Here is a 27,379-nt window from a genome sequence, read left to right as displayed (position 1 = left end):
TTGGTTTTTTTTATCTTGAATTTTTAATTCCCATTTTAATAGCACCCACAGAGGCAGAAATGGAGTTTGACACAGGACAGGCTCGTGCCATAAACTCTCCCACAAGCCCTAAGAACAACAATGCACCCTCAGCTGCTCCCACAGCCACACAGCTCTGGTGAAATGTGCTCAATCAATACAGAGTCCTTAGTGCCAGCTTCTGCCAGGGTAAAACTGCTCTCAGAGCTGAAGAGAGACATTCCTCCTCATTTAATCTGAGACCCAAGAGCCTCCAAAACCTGCTTTGTGCTAAGGAAGAAGCAGCCTGCAGAGATTTAATCTGCAATAACAGGGTACAGGTACTCAGTGTTGTGGCTGTGTAAGAAGGCTGGCAAATTTTCTGCAGCAAGGGCTGCAATAACTTCAATTTTCTCCATGGAAAAGCATTCAGACCCCACTTTTCAATCACCAATGGTAACCTGGCAGTGAAATCCCATTATTTGTGTCTGATTAGGGTACCAAGCTAGTCTGAGGTAGAGGAGGTGCCTTTCTGAGCTTTCTCCCTCTTCAGTGATCTTGTTATCCACACCCTGAGCCATCCCCTGGAGTTACCTGTCCCTCAGGAATGGAGAGCTCCACTGAGTTGTAGTCCAGCTCCCCCACATACACAGTGTTAACAAACACCTGCAGAACAGAGCACAGGAGAGCAGAGCTCATCAGTGGTGTCACAATCACATCCCTCAGCTGGGTTTGGGCAGGGAATTGCATTAATTATGTCATAACCACATCCCTCAGCTGGGCTTGGGCAGGGAATTGTCATAATGATGTCATAACCACATGTCTTAGTTGGAATTGTCTCTGCTTGAACCTAGAACTCAGGGGTCCACACCTGTGTCACTGTCAGCACAGGTGGGAATAAAAGAATCAAAATATTCTGAGAACATTCAACATTCTGATGTTTAAATAGAAGTTTTAGCAAAGTGGATCTGGAAATTAGCAACTGGAAGTTGCTCTGATGAGCAAAGCAACTGCTCATCAATGGTGTCATAACCACATCTCTCCAGCTGGATTTGGGCAGGAAATTGTCTCTGCTTCAAACTACAACTCAAGTGTCCATAACTTTTTCACTGTCAGGTGGGAATAAAATAATCAAAATATTCTCAGAATATTCAACATTCTGATGTTTAAAGATGTTACAAGTTTTAGCAAAGTGGAACTGGAAATTAGCAATTGCTCATCAATAATGTCATAATCACATCCCTCAGCAGGATTTGGGCAGGAAACGGTCTGTGCTTGAACCCAGAATTCAGGTGTCCATAACTGTGCCACTGTCACTGTGGCATGTCAGATGGGAATAAAATAATCTAAATATTTTCAGAATATTCAACATTCTGATGTTTAAATATAAGTTTTAGCAAAGTGGAACTAGAAGTTAGCTCTGATGAGCAGAGCTCATCAATGATGTCATAATCACATTCCTCCAGCTGGATTTGGGCAGGAAATTGTCTCTGCTTCAAACTAGAACTCAGGTGTCCATAATTGTCAGCAGAGGTGAGAATAAAAGAATCAAATTATTCTCAGAACATTCAACATTCTGATGTTCAAATATGTTACAAGTTTTAGAAACTCAAATGTCCATAACTGCGTCACTGTCACTGTGACATGTCACATGGGAATAAAATAATCAAAATATTCTCAGGACATTCAACATTCTGATGTTTAAAGATGTTACAGTTTTTAGCAAAGTGGAACTGAAAATTTAATTAGAAGCTATAAGGGTTTTTTGCTTAGCTGAGCAGTGGAAATTTGATGTTTTCTCCCCGTTTGCTGCCCCACCCACCCTGAGTGAGCCCTGTGCCCCTACCTGTGCCTGGTCCTAACAGCACGTGTGGGAATAAAACAATCAAAATATTCTCAGAATATTCAACATTCTGATGTTGAAATGCTATAAGTTTTAGCAAAGTGGAACTGGAAATTTAGTTAGAAGCTATAAGGGTTTTTTGCTTAGCTGAGCAGTGGAAATTTGAAGTTTTCCCCCATGAGTGAGCCCTGTGCCCTACCTGAGCCCGGTCCCGGACGTGGTCCCTGCTGTGCAGGTGTCCCCCCCCAAAAATGACAGTCTCATAGAGCACATATCCATAGGGCTGCCCAATGCTGTCGTTCAGGGGCAGATTTTCCATGTTCACAGGGAACTCTGACTTGATGGGCTGCAGAGGAGAAGCAAATTCAACATCAGGAGTGGAAATTCTTGTAGGGGCAGCTCATTTAAAGCTTCACTCTGCCACAGGTAGGAGAGAGCCTCCCAGCTCTGCTCCAACCCAAAATCCCTCCCTAAAGTATCATAAAAAGGAGCCAAAGATTTGCAAAAGTGCAATTCCAAGAGAACAGAAGGAGCAGTGAAAAAGCTGAGATAAAAGATTTGCTGCTTTTGCATATCCTTGGTAAAAAAATCCCCCCAACCTCATCCTTTTGGGATAAGGCAGAGCACAAACTGCTCTAAAAGTTGATGCTTTTTAGGTCTGGGATGCAGTGGAAGAGGTGTCAGTACCTGCAGAACTGCTGGCAGCACATCCCACAGAGAGATGTACTGGTGCAAGAGGATGGCACCATAGGAGGCTTTGCTCTCAATCATGGGAGGCAGAGGAAGGGGCTGGCCTGGGGTGCAAAAGGAAAGATGGAACAAAGATTTCAGACAACACAAATTCAACATCCCTCCCTTGAATTCAAGATATCTCCTTCCCAGACCTTCTTTGTCCTCCCATCCTTAATTCCCAACCAAGCAGAGCCCCAGCAGGGACAGTTTCAATAATTCCCAACCCATCCCCAGTTTCGATAATTCCCATCCCAGCAGAGCCCCAGAAAGGCCAATTTCAATAATTCCCATCCCAGCAGAGCCCCAGAAGGATGACTTTCAGTAATTCCCAACCATCCAGAGCCCCAGCAGGGCCAGTTTCAGCAATTCCCATCCAAGGAGAGCCCCAGAAGGGCCAATTTCAATAATTCCCAATCCATCCCCAGTTTCAATAATTCCCAATCCATCCCCAGTTTCAGTAATTTCCAATCCATCCCCAGTTTCAGTAATTTCCAATCCATCCCCAGTTTCAATAATTCCCAACCATCCCCAGTTTCAATAATTCCCAATCCATCCCCAGTTTCAATAATTCCCAACCATCCCCAGTTTCAATAATTCCCAACCATCCCCAGTTTCAATAATTCCCAATCCATCCCCAGTTTCAATAATTCCCAACCATCCCCAGTTTCAATAATTCCCAATCCATCCCCAGTTTCAATAATTCCCAACCATCCCCAGTTTCAGTAATTTCCAATCCATCCCCAGTTTCAGTAATTCCCAATCCATCCCAGTTTCAATGTTTCCCAATCCATCCCCAGTTTCAGTAATTCCCAATCCATCCCCAGTTTCAATAATTCCCAACCATCCCCAGTTTCAATAATTCCCAATCCATCCCCAGTTTCAGTAATTCCCAACCATCCCCAGTTTCAGTAATTCCCAATCCATCCCCAGTTTCAATAATTCCCAACCATCCCCAGTTTCAATAATTCCCAATCCATCCCCAGTTTCAATATTTCCCAATCCATCCCCAATAATTCAATACTGTGACTCCTGGGTTGCTGATTACCAATGACCATGCTGAAGAGTTGTCTCAGCTTGAAGAATTTGGATGTGTAGTCCCCAGCCTCTGTCAGCACAGCATCATAATCTGGAAAAGCAGAACAGCAGCACGTGTTTTAAAAATATAAAACAGCTCTGGGATGGCTTCATGAAAGAAATAAAAGCCCCAGGCACAATTTTCATGGCATTGTCTGCAGAATGGAAATCTGTACACTTTAATCTGAGTGAACATCACTAAACAGCCACAAAATTCCTTAAATTAGAGAAGAGCCATTCACACTTTCAGAGATCTAATTTGCACATATCCAGAATTTCACACAGGATAAAGTCAACAATTAACTATTTTAACCATGGGCTGTTGGGATGAAAAGAGATTTATGGTAAAATTTGACTTGGTAAAATTAAAAAATGGTGTTTTGGATCATCATCTCTCCCTAGAAAAAGGAGATCTCAGTTAATAATCTGTGACAGCTCTGTTTAAAATTCAGAATAAGGGAATCCCCCACTTCCTGGGAGGGCTGAGAATTGGAATCACTCATGTAAACTCCAGGAATTTACTTCTGAGCTGCGTCCTACCTCATCCCTCAGGACAAAGTGGTTGTGCTGACCACTCCTGAGTGTGGCTGGTTACTGTCCCAGCCCAGGGCAGGCAGAGCTGCACAGGCAAACCAAACTCACCATAACTGGTGACATCTGACTTGTACTCATCAGCTTCCAGAGCCCCGCTCATGAAACCAAAGTTGGTGCCCCCATGGAACATGTAGAGGTTGATGGATGCTCCTGTTTTGAGGATGCTTTCTACAGTATTCACCATCTCTGCAAAAAAAAAAAAAAAAGATATTTTTTGCAGTGCCAGGGAGGCCACAGACACGAATCTGGGCCAGGAATTGCAATCAGACACATTCTGGTCACTCCTGTCAGTCACAGTGATTTGTGTTGGGATTTGCCCTCAATAAGGGGCAACACATCTACAGATGCATTTAAATACTAAATTCAGTTATTATTATCATTATCATCATCATTATTAACAACTAAATTATTTGAATGTATTAAATATTAAATATTTAATACATTCAAATAATCCTCCAGGTGAAAAAGGGGTAAAGCTCAAGGCCTCCAGCAGGAATTTTGCTTTTAAGAAGAAGAGTTGCAAAGCCTCCCCAGCCAGACTAACGACCCAGTTACAAAGACAATTGCAGGAAGATGAAAGTTGTTAAACCAGTCCTGTATAGCTCTGCTTTCACTGCTCTTTACATGCCCTGAGGGTTTGTATTTTTTAGTAGTAGCCTTCCAAATGAGCTTTGAACCTGGAGAGGGTGCTGCACTCACAAGGGGCTGAAATTCACCACAAAATGTTCTACAAGAAGAGTGTTTGGTGCTCACCATCTGCATCAAAGACATAGTGAGGGCCTCCCCAGTTATCAAACCAGCCAGTCCAGTACTCCATCACCATCTTGGGCTGGTCTTTCTGTCAAGAGAAAAACAAGAGCTCAAACGGATCCAGGACAGGCCTGCAGCCACCCCTTTGTTCTGCAGCAGCGTTGTTGAAAAAAGAGGAGGAGTAGGACGAGAAGAGGGAAGAGGAGGAGGAAAAAGGAGAAAGGGAGAAGAAAAGGAGAAGAAAAGAAGAAAAGGAGAAGAAAAGGAGAAGAAAAGGAGAAGAAAAGGAGAAGAAAAGGAGAAGAAAAGGAGAAGAAAAGGAGAAGCAAAGGAGAAGCAAAGGAGAAGAAAGGGAGAAGAAAGGGAGAAGAAAGGGAGAAGAAAGGGAGAAGAGGAGAAAAGAAGGAGAGGGAGAGGGAGAGGGGGAAAAGAGAAGGAGGAAGGAGAAGGAGGAGAAGGAGGAGAAGGAGTTTATTTTCTGACTGCAATATTTACGGATTTTCAAAAGTGACACTGGATTGGAGGATGAAATTGTCACCACTCCAATGACACAGGAAAACCAACAGTCCATCAATTTTCTCCTCCTCCAGAGAGGAATGTAAAAACAATAATTATTTTAACTATTTACACAAAAGTGTGTGAGAAGCTCCATTACAAGCATGCAAACATCAGAAGGCTCAGAAGAACTCAGAAGAACAGGGAGACAGCATGGTGCCATGGTTTTACAGGAGGGTTTTCTTCTCAACTGGCACAGCCCAAAAGGCACCTGAGGAGCTCTGAACAAGGAGCTGTGGGCCAGCAATGCCCAGGACAGGCAAGCAGAGCTTTGTGCACACAATCAGGTGCTGTCAAACATTGCTGGATGCTGCTGTTTGGCAGAGCTGCAGCAAAGGGACAAACCAACTGTCAGTGTTTAGTTCTTGCTAAAAACACCCATTTATAAATGTCTGCTTATCTGCCACGCCACTGGCAGCTGAGAGCTTGCAGGTGCAGGGCAGCCAGAGCCTGCCAAGGTACAGCAGCAGACCTGAGCTGCTTTAATGCCTTTTTAATGCTGCATATGGTGCTGGCAGGGAAGAATTTGCAGGAATTAGGTCTTCATTAAAGGCTCTGCACACAGAGCAATTGCTTCCCATTTGTCAGTGCCTGGCAGCTCCCTGAGGCCCTGCAGATCCCTCCTGTCCCCATGGCATGGGCAGGGCAGTGTGTGCTCAGCCTGGCTGCCCCTCCAGCCTCCTGGGCTTTAATTCCAGGCACTTTTGTGACAGGGGTTTTGTTTAATGCCACAGGAACTGGCTGAGGTAAGTGGCATTAAAGAAACTCGTGTTTCATTAGGAGAAAACAACTGCCTGTAATCATCTAAACATCCCTGGAAATACATTTAATCAATCCATCCCCAGTGAACCAGGCAAAGAAGGGATTTGATCAGCTTCTGGAACAAAAACCCATAACAAGGAGAAGATAAAACAGCTCCATAACCCCTACAAACACTTCTTATCTCATAACTGCTGTGGCAAAGGAGGAGCTGCTCCTTTGGGGCCACATGTGGTGGGGAAAATGCCACCTTCTGCTCTTTTGCAAGGTTTGAGCAATTTTGGCAGACCTAAAGGAGGTGAAAGCTCTTCCAGCAGAGCCTCTTTTGCCAGCACAGGGCAAGAAAACAAATGCAAGCTGTAGGACTGAACATGCAGCATGGCAGCAGGGCTCCCTCCAGAGCCAAGAGGTGAGCAGGGAACTGATCAGGGCTGGGGCAGATCCCAGCTGCTCACATCCTCCATCTGCAGCAAGCAGAGCACAGGGAAAGAGAACAGAGGGGGTAAACAGAGAGATAAACTGTCACTGACCCCAAAACCTGCCACTCCCTCACCACTCCCTCATCACAATCAGGGCACTGCTCACACCAAGTGTTCATTAATTAATTAATTCCCTCCCTGAGGCAAACCTCTGATAGCACAGAGGGGTTAAAAATGCTCAAGTGACAGAGTAAAACCTCATAAATCCACCCTGAATGAGGCCCTGGAGGTGAACAGCCACAGCTGCAGCACACCAGCAAAGAGCACCCACACCATCAGGGGGGAAGAGTTTGGGAAAAAGATGATGGAAATTCAAGAGAGAGATTTGATAATTGTGCACTGGGATGCTCTGGGTATCACTTGAACAAGTCTAACCCCTACCAGCTAAACACAGGGCACAGCTGGATGAAAATCCTTTTTAGAAGGACAACAGGACACTTAAATCCTCCTTCCCTGATTCCAGGAAGGAAAATTTTGACAGGAGAAGGACAACAGGACAGTTAAATCGTCCTTCCCTAAATCCAGGAGGATTTGGCCTCGTGAGAAGGAAGCCCCAAACCAACACACAAATCCCAAATCCTGAGAAGGAAGCCCCAAACCAACACACAAATCCCAAATCCTGAGAAGGAAGCCCCAAACCAACACACAAATCCCAAATCCTCCTGAGAAGGAAGCCCCAAACCAACACACAAATCACAAACAGAGTATCAGCTTCACTTCCAGTGCTAGGAAACGTGGATGAGATGAGCAAAGTGTTTCTGCAGCTCACCTGCACTGTGTCCAGGTGTTTCAGCAGCCCAGGCTCCAGCTTCTGGAAGTTAACAGTGGCCAGTGCTAGTGGGAAAGGAAAAATGTATTAATTTACACTCATCCAAAATGTCTAGGGGATCATCTCAGGCCAGCAGGAGGGAACTGCAACACCTCCTGAACCCCCAAAACAACCTCCTCAGAACCTCCCCATCAAAGGCTTCACTGGTGTGCAGAATCCAAGAGAACAACAGCACAGAGTGGAATCCTCCCAGGCCATCTTTCAGCTCTAATGTGCACAGATATTAGAGAGAGAGCCTCAGAGCAGCTCCTGGGGTGTCACCAGCTCTAATTAGAGCCTGTAAAGCACTTGGAGATCCTCACTTAAAAGGCACCACATAAAGGCAAATTTATTACCAAGGCCTGTGTGGATGGCACGGTGCTCTCCCAGGCTTTAGCTGCAGGAATCCCTTCCCAGGCAATATCCCACAGCCTGTCATGTCTGTGGGGGTGACAGAGCAGCCACAGCACAGCAGAGCCACAGAGAGCTGCAAATGAAGGGTTCTCTGTCCTTCTGCACATCCTCAGGCTCTGCAGGAACTCCAGTCTAACAAGATGAAGTTTAATTATAAAGTCCAAGTGCCCAGTCCTGCATTTTGGCCACAATAACCCCTGTAATGCCACAGGCTGGGGATGGTGTGGCTGGGCAGTGCCCAAGCACAAAGGCACCTGATGGACAGACAGCTGGACAGGAGCCAGCAGAGTGCCCTGGGGGCCAAGGAGGCCAAACTGCTGGCCTGGGTCAGGAATGGTGTGGCCAGCAGGAGCAGGGAGGTCACTGTGCCCTGCACTGGGCACTGCTGAGGGCACACCTGGAGTGCTGTGCCCAGCTCTGGGCCCTCAGCCTGGGCAGGACCTTGGGACACTGAGCTCTGAATTTGCCAATGGTATCAGTTACAGATTGGGTCACACTTTCAGTTCCTTGTCCCTCTGCAAGCCCTAAATGGACCCAGGAGGAGCTGGACAGTGATGTTGTGTGGTAGATAAATTTGAGACTGATGGAAGAGCTGCATTCAAGTTATCTTATCTATCCATATCTATATGTTATATCTATACCTGCACATCCAGAGGGGCTGGGAACACAAACCCTGAGAGGAACCCCTGAGGGAGCTGGGGATGCTCAGCCTGGAGAAAAGGAGACTCAGGGCTGCCCCCATCACTCTCACAGCTCCTGAAAGGTGCCTGTGCTCAGCTGGGGCTGGGCTCTGTCTGCAGCAGCACTGACACAACCAGAGCACACAGCCTCCAGCTGTGCCAAGGGAAATACAGGCTGGATAGCAGGAAAAGGGTTTTTCCAGAAAGGGTGATAAAGTTCTGGAATGTTCTGCCCAGGGAGGGGGTGCAGTCCCCATCCCTGGGTGTATTTAACAAAGCCTGGATGTGGCACTGGGTGCCAGGGTTTGGGTGAGGGGTTGGGGCTGGGTTGGACTCCATGATCTTGAAGATCTCTCCCTGTCAGAAGCCAGGAAATTCCTCTGGCTGCCCTGGAGGGCTCCAGCCCCTGCCCAGGGGGCTCAGAGACCTTGGCACAGAACCCAAGACCCCTGTGCCTTTGATTTAGCCCTTGGAAAAAAAATTACCAACCTTTATATGAAGAATTACAAGTCAAGAAAGTTTAAGTAGAATAATAGTGAGTTTGTCACAGGGTGATAAATAGATTTTTGAGGTTTATAGAATGGGGGTTCAGGAGGCAAGATGGAGGGATCTGGGTGTGCCCAGCCTTTCTCCTTCTTCTTCTTGGCCTCCATCTTCTGCTGTGATGGTGGCACTTTTGGATTGGTTTAGAGTAGAAGCTCACTGTCTAACATAGGTGATAGGTACTGGAAAGTAATTGTAAATGTAGTTTTTAGTATAAAAAGATGACACCACTCTGGGGGCAGGCAGAGTGCCTGGACTGTCTTGCTGAATCCTGGACCTCAGGATGGACAGGAAAAAGAATTTTATAGAGAAGGAACAATAAACAACCTTGAGATCAAGAACTGAAGAGCTCTGACTCCTCCTTTGACCACTGGGCTGGGAAAAGAGACTTTCTAACACATCTGGGGGTCACTGTGAGCAGCCGAGACCCCGAGATCTCCCAGCCCAGTGATTCTGTGATTCTGGGTGGGAACACCTCCTGCAGGACAGGACCCCAACCTGGGATCAGTGTCCCAGCCCCTGGCACACATTTCAACCATTTTTGTATCTCCCAGCCCTCAGTCACGCTGATATTTCCCCCAGACAAACTCTGCAGCAGCAATGATGTGATTCAGCATTAAAAATTGACTCCTAACAAGAGAGCTGCTATCAAACCCAGCCCCAGTTGTGTCAGGCAGAGCACTTCAAATAGAATATTTACAGAAGGAAAAGCTCACTTCTCACTATTTATACCTTGATTTTAATAGGCTGACCTGTGTAGTGAGCTGAGCTGGAGAACTCAGCACAGAAAACACAAAAGGAGAACAAAATAAAGCGTGGATTTAGCACTGATGTAATATGTTAGCTGGCAGTTATGAAGGAGAACATGCCCAGCTCTGCTTTTCATGCAGATTAACAGCACCCATGGTAAAGAGAACCATCCCCAGAGCCTTGTTCATCCTTCTCATGGGATGTCCTTCCCACACACACACACAGGGAATCCCACCATGGTCTGGAGGGACAGCAGAGGCTTTGTCACCCAGCAGCTCCCAGAGGGGCTTCACCAGGTCAGATCAGCTTGGGAATCTTGGAATCAGAGTGGGATTGGGATGGAAGAGACCTTAAACTCATCCCTGGAAGGGCAGGGACACCTCCCACCTGCCCAGACTGGCCTCGGGCAGGGATTCCTGCCTCTCATTTAACTCCTCCCTCACCACCCTGCTGTTCCTCACTTGGAGCCCTGGTTATCCCACACATCTGTGAGGAACCCTGAGGGAGCTGGGGGTGCTCAGCCTGGAGAAAAGGAGACTCAGAAAAGGAGACTCGGCCTGGTTGAGCCTGCAGACACCCCTGGGTGATGGGGGCTGTTCACAGGGCTGAGATGGATGGATGGATGGATGGATGGATGGATGGATGGATGGATGGATGGATGGATGGATGGATGGATGGATGGATGGAGGGCACCTGAGCTGCTCTCCACGTGTGAGGAGCAATATTTGTGTTTCCTGGGCCCCACTGAGCTCAGTGGTGAGGGCACAGCTTGAGTGCTGTGCCCAGCTCTGGGCCCTCAGCTTGGGAAGGGCCTTGGGACAATGAGCACATCCAGAGGGGCTGGGAACACAAACCCTGGGAGGAACCCCTGAGGGAGCTGGGGGTGCTCAGCCTGGAGAAAAGGAGACTCAGGGGTGCCCCCATCACTCTCACAGCTCCTGAAAGGTGCCTGTGCTCAGCTGGGGCTGGGCTCTGTCTGCAGCAGCACTGACACAACCAGAGCACACAGCCTCGAGCTGAGCCAGGGGAAATACAGGCTGGATATCAGGGAAAAGTTTTTTACAGAAAGGGTGATAAAGTTCTGGAATGTTCTGCCCGGGGAGGTGGTGCAGTCCCCATCCCTGGGTGTGTTTAACAAAGCCTGGATGTGGCACTGGGTGCCGGGGTTTAGCTGAGGTGTTGGGGCTGGGTTGGACTCGATGATCTTTAGGGTCTCTTCCAACCTGGCCATTCCATGAATTCTCTAAATTCTGTGATTCTGTGATCAGTGACACCCTGGCTCTCTCAGATTGTTGTGACATCCAGAGGCAAACTGGGATCAAAGAGCTCCCAGCAGAACACAACACTCCAAACAAGGAGGAGCTCTGAGCTGCCAACATTCCCTCCCTCAGGAGATGAGGCCAAGGCAGGGATTTCTCCTTTCTCCTCCTCCTGACAGCTCTGTGGCAGGCACACAGTGACTCTGTGTGGTCACAGCTGAAAACTGCTGCACACCCAAAAACATCCAAAGGATTTTTTCACCGTGCTGGAGAAGGCCCATGACTCAGTAAATGAATTTATCCCTCTCATATTGACATGGAAAAGCAAAAGGAGGGAAAAAAGGAGGGGAAAGTCTTTCCCTTTAATCATCTCCATGCCTGAGATTGGAAATTTAACACTATTTATGACTGAGTGATCACAGGAGCACTGAAAGGCTGTACCCTGCAAATCCTAAATTTGGGGAGCAGTTACACCCCAGGCAATTGGAAACACAGGAGAGAGCTGAGGCCAAGCACAGAGTAAATCCCAGCTGAAAAGACCCCAAATTCTGAAAATCAGAGCCCCATACAGATTCAGGGCTCAGTGAAACTCAAGCAGCCACACCTTCATTTCTTCACAGGAAAAAGGAGGAGAATGCTAAGCAACATTTAAAAACCTTATTAGAATTATACTTTATAAAGGGAAAATGGACATCCCTCTGCATTCTATATAATGGGCACCCTCCTTTCCCCACCTAAGGTTTTACACCCCAAAATAAGCTTGCTGAGAAGATAAGGCTGCCACACAAACTATTGCTACATCTACTGCTTAAATATACAACTCAAAATCAAGGTTTTAATTGACCTTTTTCCTTCTTTTTTTAATTGCACAGCATCTACCTTAGGAACAAGTTACTACTGCTAGCAATTGCTGAGGAACTTGTTTAATATCTATTGAAACAAGAAATAGCATTTTCAGCCTTGTAAGAAATGCTGGGTGCTGCCATCTCTTGACTCAGTGGGAAGTACAGGTGCCCAACCCTTCACAGAGTGTTACACCTCATGTGGAAAATAAATAATTCTAAACCTTTCTGGGAGGGGTTTGGGTTTGTCCTGGCTGCCCCATCCAGCCAAGGGCTCCCTCCTGCCACAAACAGCACTCAGAGGGTGAATCAAAGTCCTGTTTTCCTCCCTCAGCTCTACAAGCACTCACCTCCTTTCACCAAGCCAAAGGACAGCCCATTCTTGTTGTCTGAGGTCATCAGCAGCTCCACAATCCCTCTGTTTAGCAGGGCCTGGGTTAAAAAGAGCAAAAGCCATTGTGTTAACAGAATTTAGAATTTAGCATTTCTCAGGGTATTAAAGCACTCTAGCATCACTTCTGTGGGTTCAGCCTGCAGCTGGCAGTGCCTTGTAATAAATATTATCCCTGTGACATCTCCCATTCCTCCTGGAGCTTTCTTGCCTACTTTTCCCAGCTTAAAGACCACAGGAAAATCTTATTTTGTCTTAGAAAGCTGGATTGGTTTCTCACTGATGCATCCAACTTCAGGATTACAGCTTCTGAGATCAAAGTAATAAACAACTTCACTGCTTTCTTCAGGAGAGGGATTCAGGTGGAGGGAGGAAAGGAAAAGCAGCTCAGGCTTCCCAACTGCCTGACAGTGGGAGCTGGAAAGAGGGAAGAGCTGATTTTCCAAGGAACAGCATCACAGGACAGCTCAGGGACAGATGTTATTCAAAAATCAATGAATTTATCAAAGATCAATGAATAAATGGTTCCTCAATATTACAGCACCAGAGGAATCAGCACTCCAAGGTTTAAAATCCACCTGCACACATGAGGATCCTCCCATCAGGATTGTTCTCTTGCAGCTGCTCCTGAACAGAACAGTGGTGATGTCTGGAAATAAGTTAATTAACCACTCATTTCACTGCACCTCCATTGCAGGAGCTCTGAGAACAAGGCTTCAGTCTCTTCAGTCCAAATTCCTAATTGTGAAATGTGATAAAATCCTTTGTTTACTGTCCTTACCTGCACTAAGAGCAGACCTGGGCATGAAACCTTGCAACACAGAGCCTACAGACAAACCCAGCCCAGAGCCAGGACAAGCTGGTGTCTTCTTCAACCCATCCCCACCAAATTTACACCTGAACAATGCTGGATTCAGGCAAAATTCAGCTGCTGAGGGAGCTGGAATTTCTAACCAATTTTACCAAGGTAATTCTTGGAGCACTGCATTAATGTTGAGTTTCTTCCCCTCCTTTTGAGTGGAAATGCAAAACAGAGGAACAGCAGAGCTCCCACACATTCAGTGCCTCCCAGAGTGCAGCAGAGATGCAGGAATAGAAGCTCAGTTCTGTGTGGGAAAGGCCATGTCAATAAATCCTTTCACTTTTAGGAAGGCAAAGGTACCCCAAAAGTGAGCTAAGCACAGGGAGCTGAGGTTTTGTGTGAGCTGTGGGTGTCTTCTAATGAGTTTATTAATTCCAGGAAGGTGCAACTTAGTCAGAGATGACAGATGTGAATTAATCACCTTGCCACAAACCAGAACAAAGACTCAGAGCCCCACCTCACCTCAAAGAATCAGATCCCACTGCCACCAAAAACAAACCCTGCAAATCCTGCTTTCCAACATTTCCATCCCTAACCACTATTCTGTGCTGCCTCTTGCAAATTGCACACAATCCCAGAATATGATGAAACAGCACTGCAAAAATACACCCACAGGCCTGGCAGGGAGATCTGTCCTGACAAGTCTGAAACAGCACAAACTTTCCTCACCAAGGAAAGCAAGGCCAAGCCTGCAGCCTGCTCAGACCCCCAGAACCTCTGTGTCCCCTTCATCCAGGGCTCTGAAAAACACCTGCTTGCCATTATGTCCAATTTGTTTGTGTACAAACTTTATATAAACCGTGTAAAGAGAGTTAAACCACAAGCTGGAGTCAGTGCAGGAGCTGACACAGCCCTAAGGGGATCAGCACTCCTGCCAGGGATTGGTTTGTTTGCTCTGGACAGCCTGAGCAATGGCACAGCCTGAGCCTCAGGGTGCTCACCCTGAATTAAACCCTACACTCCTGACCATCCCATCCTGGCTATCCTCTCAGCAGCCCTAGGAGGATGAACAGGACTCAACCAAACACAAATCTGAAAAATCCTGGCTTTTTCTTCCATCTCCCACCCAGGCTGAATAGCAATCATTATCATCTACAACCCTAAACTCACCCTCCTCAACTTCTATCTATACACTGTAATAACTGCAACCATCTTCCTCACCCTAAACACAATCAAAGTCCTAAAACCATCTACCCTAATAACTCAAAATAAAGCTATCCACCCTAATAACCCTGAGGGTGATGCAGCTGGGCTGCCCAAAAGGTTCCAGAAGGATCCCATCATGCTGTCAAGCCTGGATGGGCGACCCCCCAGATGTGCAGCAATGCCTTTAAGCATTCTGTGAGAAGAAATTAAACATTACATTTTTCTTCCATCTCCCACCCAGGCTGAATAGCAATCATTACCATCTACAACCCTAAGCTTACCCTCCTCAACTTCTACCTATACACTGTAATAACTGCAACCACCCTCCTCACCCTAAACACAATCAAAGTCCTAAAACTATCGACCCTAATAGCTCAAAATAAAGCTATCCACCCTAATAACCCTGAGGGTGATGCAGCTGGGCTGCCCAAAAGGTTCCAGAAGAATCTCACAATTCTGTAGCAGAAAAACAAGCCTGGATGGGCGACCCCTCTGAGGTGCAGCAATACCTTTAAGCACTCAGTGAGAAGAAATTAAACATTGCATTTTTCTTCCATCTCCCACCCAGGCTGAATAGCACTCATATCATCTACAACCCTAAGCTTACCCTCCTCAACTTCTATCTATACACTGCAATAACTGCAACCACCCTCCTCACCCTAAACACAATCAAAGTCCTAAAACTATCGACCCTAATAACTCAAAATAAAGCTATCCACCCTAAGAACCCTGAGGGTGAGCCTCAGGGTGCAGCTGGGCTGCCCAAAAGGTTTCAGAAGAATCCCATAATTCTGTAGCAGAAAAACAAGCCTGGATGGGCCACCCCTCTGAGGTGCAGCAATACTGTTAAAAATTCAGTGAGAAGAAATTAAACATTGCATTTTTCTTCCATCTACCACCCAGGCTGAATAGCACTCATATCATCTACAACCCTAAGCTTACCCTCCTCCTTCTACCTATACACTGCAATAACTGCAACCATCCTCCTCACCCTAAACACAATCAAAGTCCTAAAACTATGGACCCTAATAACTCAAAATAAAACTATCTAGCCTAAGAACCCTGAGGGTGATGCAGCTGGGCTGCCCAAAAGGTTCCAGAAGGATCCCATCATCCTGTCAAGCCTGGATGGGTGACCACCCTGATGTGCAGCAATGCCTTTAAGCACTCAGTGAGAAGAAATGAAACAACAAACCCTGTAAGAACAGTGCAGATCTCATCACCTGCCTGCCCTGCACTGCTGCTGGGGGCAAACCAGCAGCTCAGAGTGCTGGCACATCCACCAGGATAATCCAGCCTCCCTGGGCATGGGCCAGCTCCTCACCACTGACTCCCAGCAGCCAGGGCACAGTTTAATCCCTTTTTGATAGGGCTAAGGGAGGCATTAGGCAAATGAAGCTCCCTGAAGCTGAGCACCAGATTACACAGGTTTAGGAGGGTGCTGGTGACTTGTTCCCATCAACTTTCCTGCCAGGAAAGCCAACAAAGAGAAACCTTTATCAAATATCATCTAGGAGAGGCAAAAGAGGACTGCAGGTGAGAGCTGCTTCAAGGCCAGCTGTGCAACACAGACACTCCCAGCTCCCTCTCTCCCTATTCTCTGGGAGATACAAGAACACAGATTTATCAACACTCAGAGGGTCATGTGCCAACTCTTCCACTCCTGGAGGAAATATCCAAGGAAAATGAAGCTGGTGCTTTCAAGAGTCTCTCAAACCACACTCAAAAGTTACACAGAAAAAGGAAAACACTGCAGGGAAGGAGATTTATGGGAGAGATGAACACAGAAACAAGTACAAGTGCCACCATTACCATTTTGACATAGTTCATGTAGTTTGGGTCTTTCTTAGGAAAGGAACCATATTCATTCTCCACCTGCACTGCAATGATGGGACCTCCTTTCTTGTACTGTGGGGGACAAAAAAAGGGAGAAGGAAGGTGTTCACCATGATTTCTAAGCACCAAAAATCCCATTAGCTGGTAGGAAAGATGCTCCAGCATCAGAAGGACACAGCTCCACCCTCCCATGCTCCCACACTGACAGAGAAAACAGCCTGTGCTGATTCCTGGTGCATTTTTGAGGCAGTTTTTGGTTACTGTCTGACCCTCTGCTGTCACACAGAGCCCACAGTGCCCTGTGCAGTCACTCCCAGGGACAGGGACAGGATGGGGCTTGCCTGGAAAGGGACAACCACGCGCATCAGGCGGTCAAAGTAGGCGTCCACAGCCTCTGTGAAGCCCTTGTAGGTCGTCCTCAGCTTCATCTCAGGGTCCTGCAGCAGCCAGCTGGGCAAAAGCAGCAGAGGAAATGTGTGAGACACTCCTGTGCAGTCATGCAGAGGTGTTTCAGCCACTGGCATCAAGTCCCACCTGGGCAGGGATCACTGGTGTCACCTCAGAGCCCACGGTGACACTGTGTCCCACCCACCTCGTGTCCATCTCTCACTTGGAAATAAATCCAGGCTCCAACTCCCAATCTCCTCCTCTTCTTTTTGTTCTGCATTTCAGCCCCAAACTCATTTCATCACCTCTACCAATAATATTTCAACTCATTTCATCACCTCCACCAATAATATAATCTTATCACTCTAAAGTGAATTCCCTGCATTCCCAAGGGCACTCTGCAACCAAGAGCTCCTTCAAAAAATCCCAAGCCTTTCTCAAATAAAAGATTGCTGTAATTGTTCCCACTGTTTCACTGCTGATTTACTGCTGATTCTGTTTGGAGTTAACAGCACAAAGGGAAATTTGCTGAAGAGCAGAACAATATAATGCTGTAACAATTTAAGGGGAATGAGCCTGTATCTTCCTTTTCTCAGCAAAATAAGGCCTTAATTAACATCTTTCCAAAGATCTGAATATTCAACTCCTTGCTAAATGTGGCTTTGTGGGCTTAAAAAAATCATCTCCTCTTTAGCTGGGAAATGAGAATAGCACTGTTGCTCTTTATTAGAATTTTTTATCTGTCTGATTAAGAAAACCACATAGGTGATGTGACAACAAGTGACAACAGATGCACTTCTCATAATCTAACCTGGAGATGGCTTCTGGCTCTGGTCATGAAGAGTTCTGCTCTCAGGAGTAAGTCCCTGACACCTCAACTCTGATGGCAAAGGCAGGTGAAAAGTTAAAAAAAATAATCCCCAAGTATCTGCAGTGAGGTTTGTGCTGTGTGCAGCAAGGAAAACAAGTGGTAACCTGGCACTGGCTCCACTCAGGAACCACAAAGGTCCCAGGGCTCCCAGAGCCTCCTCCTGCTGGGTTCTTCAGGGGAAAACACCACAGGAGGCTGGGGTTTCACTACTGCCAGCCATTTAATTCACATTTCTAGTAGGACTTTTAAAATGGAGCTGAGATGGAGCAAATTTTTACACAAAGCTGCAAATCCTGTCCATGTTATGCAGAGTCAAGGTGCAACAGCAAGATGGGCTCCTCCAATTCTATTTTCTTGTTGTAACCATTATACCATAAAACAATTATAACTATTTTAAACACTCAAAAATATAATTAGAAGAGCTCCATAAGATAATGAGATAATTTCTGTTTTGGGAGCAGAGAAAATAAATATCCCCATCAAGCAGCCAGCCATTCCAAAGCAATTCCTTTGAAGGAGCCTCGACTGTGGGATTGGGTGTCACAGACATATTTTATGAAAAATCCTTTCATTAGGATCTTTTCTCCTGAGAAGATGGGAAGTTTCAGCTTCTCCATGTTTCGCTGCTTTGAAATATGATTTGGAGAACTGTTTATCCAGCATGTGAAATTGTTTTTACTTGATGACCAAAGACAGCCACCTGTGTCGGGGCTGTGAGCAGTCACAAGATTTTATTATCATTCCATTCCTTTCAAGCCTTCTAATTAAATCCTTTCTTCTATTCTTTTAGTATATAATTTTCTTTTAATATAATAAATATAATAATAAATCAGCCTTCTGAAACATGGAGTCAAGATTTTCATCTCTTCCCTCATCCTGGGACTCCTGTGAAGTCCACTACAATGAAGGAGCTTGGGGTTTTTTTGTCCCTGACGTTGTGATCAGGAGCTTGGGATTTGTTTGTCCCTGGTGCTTCCCTGAAGGGAACAATTTCCACACTCACCTGGGCAGACCCCCGAGGTCCCACTCTGAGCAGATGTAAGGTCCAGGGCGCAGAATCACCCACAGCCCATTTTTAGCTGCCAGGGAAAGGAAGGCCCTGGGGATCCAGACAGAGGGATTATTGTCTGCCTGCAGAACCCTAATACTCCAAAATCATTGAATTTAGGTAGCAAAGCAGAAGGGAATTGCCTGATGAAATAACCACAGTGGATTGGTGTCACTGTGATATTTTCTGAAAAATCCCTTCCTGGGAAGTCGAGAAGTCTCAGAGAAAATGTAAACAACAATTATCTGATTCACTTCTCCCTGTTTTGCTGTTTTGGAATGTGGTCTGGACATTGTTTACCAACAGGTGCATGTTTGATTGGTTTAATGTGAATTGTTTTTACTTAATGACCAATCACTGTCCAGCTCTTGTTAAGCCTTCTGTCTGTATCCTTTTTCTGTATTCTTTTAGTATAGTTTAGTATAGCATTCATAATATAATATAATATAATATAATATAATATAATGTAATGTAATGTAATGTAATGTAATGTAATGTAATGTAATGTAATGTAATGTAATATAATGTAATGTAATATAATGTAATGTAATATAATATAATATAATATAATGTAATGTAATGTAATGTAATATAATGTAATGTAATATAATGTAATGTAATATAATATAATACAATACAATACAATACAATACAATACAATATAATATAATATAATATAATATAATATAATATAATATAATATAATATAATATAAGCCTTCTGAGAACATGGAGTCAGATTTATCTTTTCCCTCGTCCTGGAGATCCCAGCAAACTCCACAGATTGGTGCTACATTGATTAAGTTCCCAGAACTCCAGAAGGATGAGGAAAGGGAAGGAAGGAGTCCCCACTGCCTGATCAAGGCACATGTGGAAATAACATCTTCACCCCAACACCACACCCCCCTTCCCCTCCAAAGAGGAGCATTTCCTGACAGAGCTGTCTGTGCCACATACCTCAGGTCCAGGTTTTTACTGAAGTCAAACTTGCCTCTTTCCTTCTCGTGCAGGTTCCATGGCACATACCTGGAAGGCAGAGCAGGTGAAGGTGAGCTCTGGCATGCTCAGAGAAAAACTGAGGCAGCACTATTCCTTTCTGTAGGAGCCACAGAGGGTAGGACAGTTGGGTTGGATGGAGATGAGAGATCTCTGCAGCCAGGGCTGGTAACTTGTGGGTTATTGCAAAGGGCCTGGGCGCCGGGCCCTGCTGGGAGCTGCCAGCCACAGCTCAGAGCAGCCCCAAAGAGGAGCCCCAAAGAGAGAGAGAGAAGAATAAGGAAAAAAGAGAGTGAAGTTCCCATTACAACACAATAAATCATCTTCTGTGCTGAATATTCTAATTCTCATTAACCAATCTAGTACAAGATACAAATCCTACAGCATTTACATACAGCCTATAAGAATCATTACATTGCCATACTGAGTTACATTTTAAACCCTAAAAACTCCTCTTTGGGCCCCTTCTGCCAAGCTGTAGGGTCTGCTCTGACCCTTGGGCCTGTCTGCAAGCAGAGGGTGTTGTTCCATCAAAAGGGGATCACCTTCAGCCAGCCACACCATTGTTTTCCTCTTGTTCAGTAGACAAGTCACTGCAATACTCACGTGGTGAGGGTGTTGAGGCCACAGGCTCTCATTTTGAGCATGCGATCCTCCCAGTACTCGCGGGGCACTCGGAAGTAGTGCATGGAGCCCCCCAGGATGCGGAAGGGCATCCCCTCCAGCAGGAACTCTGAGTTCTCTGTCTGCAGGCCATGGTTCCTCCCCCACAGCCTCAGAGGGTTCAGCTCGCTCCAGTTAAACCTGGAAGAGAAAAGGAGATGGGTGAGCAGTCAGTGCTGGGGGAGGAATGTGTCCCACTCGTTGCACCTCGCCCAGCACACAATGGCAAGGTTGGATGATGTGGTGTTACATTTTAGTTAAATGGTTTGCTCTGTCTCACCTCTCAAAATGTAGGGTTTATTCCAAGCCTGTGACCCTCCCCTGAAGTATCATGGATCTGTAATCCCATTGGCCCAAGTCTTATTCTGTGCCCACTTTGAACCTCTGTGTTAAGCTGTGCCAGGGAGACCAAACCTCTCCTGGCCCTTTTCCTCCCTCTCTCTGCAACAGGACGAGACCCTAAAGATCATTGAGTCCAACCCAGCCCCAACAGCTCAACTCAACCCTGGCACCCAGTGCCACATCCAGGCTTTGTTAAACACACCAGGGATGGTGACTCCACCACCTCCCCAGGCAGAACATTCCAGAACTTTATCACTTTTTCCTGATATCCAACCTGTATTTCTCTTGGTGCAGCTTGAGACCAGCTCTGACCTTCCTGCTTCTCAAGTAAGCCACACTCTTGTTCCTACAGAGCACAGAGATGGTTCAGAAGGCTCTAAGCTAGTTTGGGGGATCTTCCTAAATATAGATTTAAATCCATTTCACTGCCTGCTTCCCCCCTGAACCCCCAAGCAAAGCTCTACAACTGACACTGCTCAGGCACAGAGCATGAAACTCACTTGCTGAAATCATGGATGGGCAAGTTTTCACTCACAATACTCACAAACACTTCCCTGACCTATGGAATTCAACATCTCCCTGTTCTGCAGTAGGAGGGCACATGGCTGATTTCTAGACCCATGTTCCAACAGGAGCTGCATCTCATCACTGCCATCCCAAATCTCTTGGGGACTCTGTCACCTTCCAACTCAAAGCATGGAAAAAATAAAACCCCCTCACCTGTTCCCTGTGAACAGAGAACCTCTTCCTCAAGTTAATGAACCCTCTGGATTACATTCATCACCCAGGAGAGACTAAATCAGCTGTCACCACAAACTTACCTCTGCCCACATCACTGTTTGTGCTAATCCTGAAAATGTTATTTGCCAGAAGAACCAGAGGCACGGGGCCAGCAGCTCCTCAGCACTCCCCAGGGTGATCCCTCCTGCTGCCACTGCTCCTCTCAGGTCAGCCCCTGCACTAACCATGGCTCACTCTGGCTGAACCAAAACCCCATTTCACCAACAGGACAGTGGCTGTTTTTACCAGAGCACTGTCACTGCCTCTCTCAGCCCAGCCCATGAACACACAGAGATCAGACAATGGCAGCTTGTTCCTTATCAGAGCCAGATGTGAGCAATGAATTCCCAGCTCCAGAAAGCAGCAATGACCAGCACATTTGGGAGGAAATCACAGTGAGAGAGGAGAGGAACACCTCAGGCTGCAGCTGCTGCCTAGGCTACGTGAGAAGCACTTGTTAGCAGAGGGTGAGGATGCTCAGAGCTCGTGGCTCACAGGGATTGCTAACCACAGTCTGCCTGTGCTCTGACAGGCCAGGGGCACTAAAAGGAGCTGAACTAAGGTTTGCAGGGCACTGCAGGGCTGGCTGACAAGCTCAAGGGTACCTGAGTAGCAGAGCATTCTCACAGGGCTCTGAAACAGCCGGCAGCAGGCAGGGGTAATACCTGCAAAAGGAAGCCAGGTTAGATCTTCACTGCCTCCAGACAAAAATCCCACTGATTGTCCAACCATTCCCAGTGATTTGTGGTCTCTTCCAGCCAGGTCTTATAAGATCTTGGAGATTTATATCACACCTAAGATAGCTCAAGTATTTTAGAAGGCATAAAACCAGCAGGATGGCTTCTGTGGTAGTGTTGGAAACAGGAAAGTTCTATTAAAAGGCAAAATAACAAAACTCTTTACAGAGAAAACTTGAGCCAGGTGGAAGAGGTTCTTGCTCCTGGTAAAACTCCCCACAAAAGCCATTAATTTCTTTATTTTCTTTTTCTAGTTAATTGCTTAGGCAGGACTTTTTGACTTCTGTCCAACTGGCTATCCTTAAGTTTGAGGTGAAGTTCCCAAGGTCCTATGAGGTGTCTTTTTACCTAATTGAGGAGAGAAACTGTCACAGACTTGTTTTCATGAAAAATCATTTTTTTAGGATTTTTCCTCCTGAGAAGCTGAGAGGCCTCAGGAACAAAATGTAAACAATGGTTATCTGCTGCTGTGGAATGCAACAGGTGCATCTGGGATTGGTCTCATGTGGTTGTTTCTAATTAATGGCCAATCACAGAGAGTCCAAGCCACAAACCTTTGTTATCATTCTTCATTTTTCTATTCTTAGCCAGCCTTTTGATGAAATCCTTTCTTCTATTCTTTTAGTATAGTTTTAATATAATATATATCATAAAATAATAAATCAAGCCTTCTAAACATGGAGTCAGATCCTTGTCTCTTCCTTCATCCTGGGACCCCTGTGAACACGGTCAAGAAACTTCTGGGCTTTTTTCCTTTTTAAGGAGACAAAGGACAGTTTGGTCACTCCATAAACAGGGAGCACATTCCTACACCCCAGAAGCAGAGCTGAGCAAGGAGACCCTGCTGTGTCAGAATGTGGGGTGATAACAACAGCTCCTGATGATGGTGCAGCTCAGGTAGGAGAAATGAGAACAAAACACAAATCTGCCACGTTTAAAGAGTGCCTGAGTAAGAGCAGGACCCAACATGCTCATCTGCATGAGAAACAGCCAGAGAATGATGGCAGGAGGCTGGGAAATGGCAGCACTGCTCCCAAGGAATTGTGACAAATTTCAGCAGCAGGGGAAAGGGTTCCCAAGCCCCAAACAGACACTCCATGGCCACCTGCCCCTCTGTGCTGCTAAATTACAGATTATAACTTTGGCAAATGTGAAAAATGCACATTTTATGACTGGCTTTTTGCAAATATTCAAATGAATGTTATATGTGTTATGTTAGAAAGTGATGCTGCATTAATTTTCTGAAGTACTGTGTTAAATATAGTTTTAGGTTATACCGTAATGTTAAAATAGAAACTATGCTATGTAGGATACTTTTTCTAAAGAAAGGACCTGCACTGAGATAGCAGCCACAGGACACCTGAATCTTTCAGAGAAAAAGAATTTATTGCTCCCTTATCAGAAGAAATGAACTTCTTCCCACCTTGCTCAGCCCTGAAGATGCTGTCAGGATTCAGAGGAAGAAGCTGACACTGCCCAGCCAGAATCCTGTGTTTGAATGAAATTTATGCATCATGGATGAGGTGTATGAATATGCAACAGGCTGTTGTTTTTAAGGGTTAATCCTCTGTTAATGTGCGTCCTTTTTTGGGCTTATTTTGTCCAGAAAAAGGTACCTGGACTGTCCATAACTCTTTGTTTCTATTGTCTCATATTGTCCTCATCCAAATTGTCCAAATTATTATTACTCTAATTATATTACTATTTTTATAACCATTTTATTACTGTTAAACTTCTAAAATTTTTAAAAACAACTGATTGGTGTTTCTCACAGCAAACTAAACCAGCAGCTACATCTACTTCAGTTTGCTCAAAGGGGTCTGGAGATGCAAAACTCCAATTTTTAAAGATTAGGTTGGAAAAGAGTTTCCAAGTTGTTTCTTAGCTAGGTAGAGCCCCAGATTAGCCCTGCACACAGAAGTGCTGCTGACTGGTGCCAGAATGAAGGCTGGGCTCAGGAGCCACACACAGCCAGATAAAAATAAATTAATCACTTAAGCTCATCTTCTTAATCCCAGGCACAACTAACCTGGCACATTCCCATCAAGTTTCCTACTTTAAAACTCCCCACCTTCATTGTTTTTTCTCCCCAAGAAGGGCTGGTAGGAAGCTCTCAGCCTCCCAATATTTTCAACACATTATTCTAGATATCCTGAAACCCACATTTCTCATTAGGATCTGTTCAAGTAACCTCAGGAAGAAACATTTCTGTGACTCAGCAGAGCTTGATCCTGTTACCCTGAGCTGGATTGCCAGAGTTTAAAGTGTACCTGGGCTCTGTGCTTCCTCCTGAGAGCAATTTATAGCTCCCAGTAGACGTTTTTCTCACTTCTGTAATGATTGAACAGGTTGCAAATAATCTTTTTTTTTTTTTCCTTTTGTTAAAGGTTCCTGGCTTTCTTTGTCACCCCTGGGAGTGTTCCAGGTCAGGCTGGATGGGGCTGGGAGCAATCTGGGACAGTGGAAGTGTCCCTGTCCATGGCAGGGGGTGGGACTGGGTCATCTTTAATGCCCTTTCCAACCCAATCCTAGGATTCCATGATTCTGTGATTTCATCTCTGCCTCAGGGAAGTCTCTTTTGCAGAAAAACCCCAAAACAACCATTCCATTACCAACTAACCCCAGAGCAGAGACTCTGAAGTTGGACTGGATGAGTTAGTCCAATAAAATGGAATAAGCTTTTGTAAGATGGAATGTGAAGTGCAAAATACAACACGTGGAAAAGCAAAGTGCCAATTAACTCCTGAACCAAACAGCCATGCTGCTCATGCCTGTGAAACATAAAAGTGGCTGAAGTCCTCTCTGCAGGAGAGATTTGAAAAAAAATCTCTCTGATTGAACACCAACCCTTGGTCCATATTCAGAGCAGTTGGGAGAAAAAGCTGATGGAAAAAAAAAACCAGCCAAACCAGGGGAAAAAGGGAAAAAAATCCAACAATTTGTTTGCTGATACTGAAGGATGTGCTTCAGAGGACAAGGGACTGTGCTGCTAATCCCTAAGCTCCACTGAGACCTCCAAGGGCTTTGCTGTTTATTCTGGGCTTCTCTGGCCAGGGGAAAGTGAAAGCTCTGAGCTGCCCTGCACAGCCCCCCTGCTCACACAGCATGGTTGAGCTAACAGCAGAATATTCTGTAAAACAGCTCATTCTGCACACAGGGGTTTATTCTGCACACAGGGGTTTGTGGCTACGCTCCTACAGGAGACAGATTCTGTGCCTCCATCAGGTATCAGTTTGCAATAATCCCCCCTAAGAACCCAGGTGGCACAAATCCAAGGCCAGCTGTGCAAGAATTTTGCTTCTAATTATGCGAAGATTTATTAAAGCTTTTTCCATAGCTCTGAGGATCAGGTTTACTTCCAGCTATGATTTTAAGAAGGTGCTATAAAACAATCCAGCTGGCAATAAATAACTCTATTACGTCTCCATACATATCCATGTGTATTTTCCAGCACGTCACTGCGAGGGACTGAGGAGTTTCCTGACACCTGGAAGAAACACGGGGAAGAGCATCACCCCTAAAACGAACGGGATTCAAGCCAGAACCTCAAAATACTTCTTGATACTTCTGGTGGGTACAGATCTGCTGGTCTGGAGGGTGAAACACGAGCAGAGAAGGAAGAGAAGAGGGTTAAACTGGACAGGTGGGCATGGCCCATGGGTGCCACACTGCTCTGGGGACACGGAGCAGGGACAGGCAGGGCTGCAGAGAGGGAAACAACGCCAGGGAGCGCGGAGCTGGGAGAGATGTGCCGGAGCAGCGATCGATCCGCGGAGCGCATCATCCACCAGCGCTGCGGTGATGCAAAGGCTCCCAAGGTCGGCACAGAAGTGATTTATAACAAACCCAGGGCTGATTTATAACACAGAGCTGATTTATAACGCAGAGCTGATTTATGGCGCTGGCAGCGCGGCTTTCCCCGCCGATATTTCGGTGATGGACAGTGTGGATATCAGGTGCAGCATATATTTATATTTATATTTATATTTATATTTATATTTATATTTATATTTATATTTATATTTATATTTATTTAAAGCTTTGCTCATTCCGCGCTCCTTCCCACGCTCCGTTCCGCTGCAGGAATAACGGCAGCGGAGGTCTCCCGTCGGAAAGGACGGGATTGTACCGAGCCTGCCCTCCCGCCCGGTAATTCCCGGCAGCGCACGGGACACACGGGCGCTAATTACGCTAATTACGTTAATAACCGTTCATCCCGTGCACCGGCGCCGCCGATTCCATCCATGCGCAGTTCTCCCGCAGCCAGCCCCGCTGCCGGCGGCGGGGCCTGCGCCCGGCGGGCACCGACACCGCCTCACGCCCGGCCCCGCCGCCGCCGGGCCGCGACCCCCGCGCCCCCCGCCGGGTCTCACCTGCGCAGCAGCAGCCACAGCACGACGAGGAGCAGCGCGACGCCTCCGAGGCGGCGCTGCCGCCGCCCCCCGCATGGCCACATGGCGGAGGGAGCGCGGCCGGGCCCCGGGAGCCCGGAACCCCCGGAACTCCGACCCGGTGCCCCCCGGGCCCGAACCCCCGACCCGCCGGGCGCCGACCCAGAGCGCGCCCGCCCCGGGCCCGCCCTACCCGCCGCCCGCGCGCCGCTGGCCCCGCCCCTCCGGCCCACCTCCCTGACTCCCATTGGCTGGCGGAGGGGCGCGCGCGCCCGAGGGGGCGGGGCGTGAGGGGGAGCGGCGAGGCCGTGAGGGAACGGCCTGAGGGGGGACGGAGAGACGGACCGAGAATGTGGAGAGGGAACGTGGGAGAGAGAATATGGATAGAGAACATGGATAGAGACCCTCTCAGCCCAGGGCACCCATCCCTGGGTCTCCCCCGTGGGCAGGGGGCTGTTTCTCTTTGAGGAACAGGTGTTTGTCCTTTAAACTGCTCTCACTGCCCTGTGGGGCAAATTCAATGCGCAATAAAACGAGGGAGGGGACATTCAGGGCCTGCCAGCAGCAGTAGGAACTGAGATCAAACAAGTGGAAGGTGTCTGGAATGAGTTTAAGGGTTTAAAGTGTCTTCCAACCTATCCCACTCCATGATTCTGCTGCTAATCTCTGTCATTTTCCCCCTGCCAAGTACTGCTGTGAAAAAAGAGCTGGCTGACCCGAAGGAGTTAACAAAGACATTACCTAAAAAGCCCTCAAGCAGAACTATTTTGCAACACCTACTTCAAAAATTCCCCGTTACCTCTGTTTAAACAACTGAAATACCACAGAAGGAAATTATCTTAATTTCCACT

At 46.6% G+C, this 27,379-nt stretch overlaps 1 protein-coding gene across 2 annotated transcripts in view; it reads right to left on the bottom strand.

Moving 5' to 3' along the window:
* LOC131093903 (beta-galactosidase-1-like protein 2) overlaps positions 1 to 26,674 on the bottom strand; it is a 34,087-nt gene extending 7,413 nt beyond the window's left edge. For both annotated transcript variants that reach the window (XM_058041300.1, XM_058041301.1), the window contains exons 1-14: positions 26,511 to 26,674; positions 20,222 to 20,419; positions 19,577 to 19,645; positions 18,576 to 18,671; positions 16,656 to 16,764; positions 16,291 to 16,386; positions 12,430 to 12,511; positions 7,553 to 7,617; positions 4,994 to 5,078; positions 4,289 to 4,426; positions 3,618 to 3,698; positions 2,528 to 2,634; positions 2,040 to 2,186; positions 592 to 663 (exon numbers count right to left, since the gene is read on the bottom strand). In XM_058041300.1, coding sequence (XP_057897283.1) covers positions 592 to 663; positions 2,040 to 2,186; positions 2,528 to 2,634; positions 3,618 to 3,698; positions 4,289 to 4,426; positions 4,994 to 5,078; positions 7,553 to 7,617; positions 12,430 to 12,511; positions 16,291 to 16,386; positions 16,656 to 16,764; positions 18,576 to 18,671; positions 19,577 to 19,645; positions 20,222 to 20,419; positions 26,511 to 26,593 — 1,428 coding nt within the window. In that variant the 5' untranslated portion in view covers positions 26,594 to 26,674. The remainder of the gene's footprint in view (positions 1 to 591; positions 664 to 2,039; positions 2,187 to 2,527; positions 2,635 to 3,617; positions 3,699 to 4,288; positions 4,427 to 4,993; positions 5,079 to 7,552; positions 7,618 to 12,429; positions 12,512 to 16,290; positions 16,387 to 16,655; positions 16,765 to 18,575; positions 18,672 to 19,576; positions 19,646 to 20,221; positions 20,420 to 26,510) is intronic.
* Positions 26,675 to 27,379: the final 705 nt, after the last annotated feature.

Source organism: Melospiza georgiana, chromosome 27, assembly GCF_028018845.1.
Source record: "Melospiza georgiana isolate bMelGeo1 chromosome 27, bMelGeo1.pri, whole genome shotgun sequence".
NCBI lineage: Eukaryota > Metazoa > Chordata > Aves > Passeriformes > Passerellidae > Melospiza > Melospiza georgiana.
This window is presented reverse-complemented; position numbering and strand designations above follow the sequence as displayed.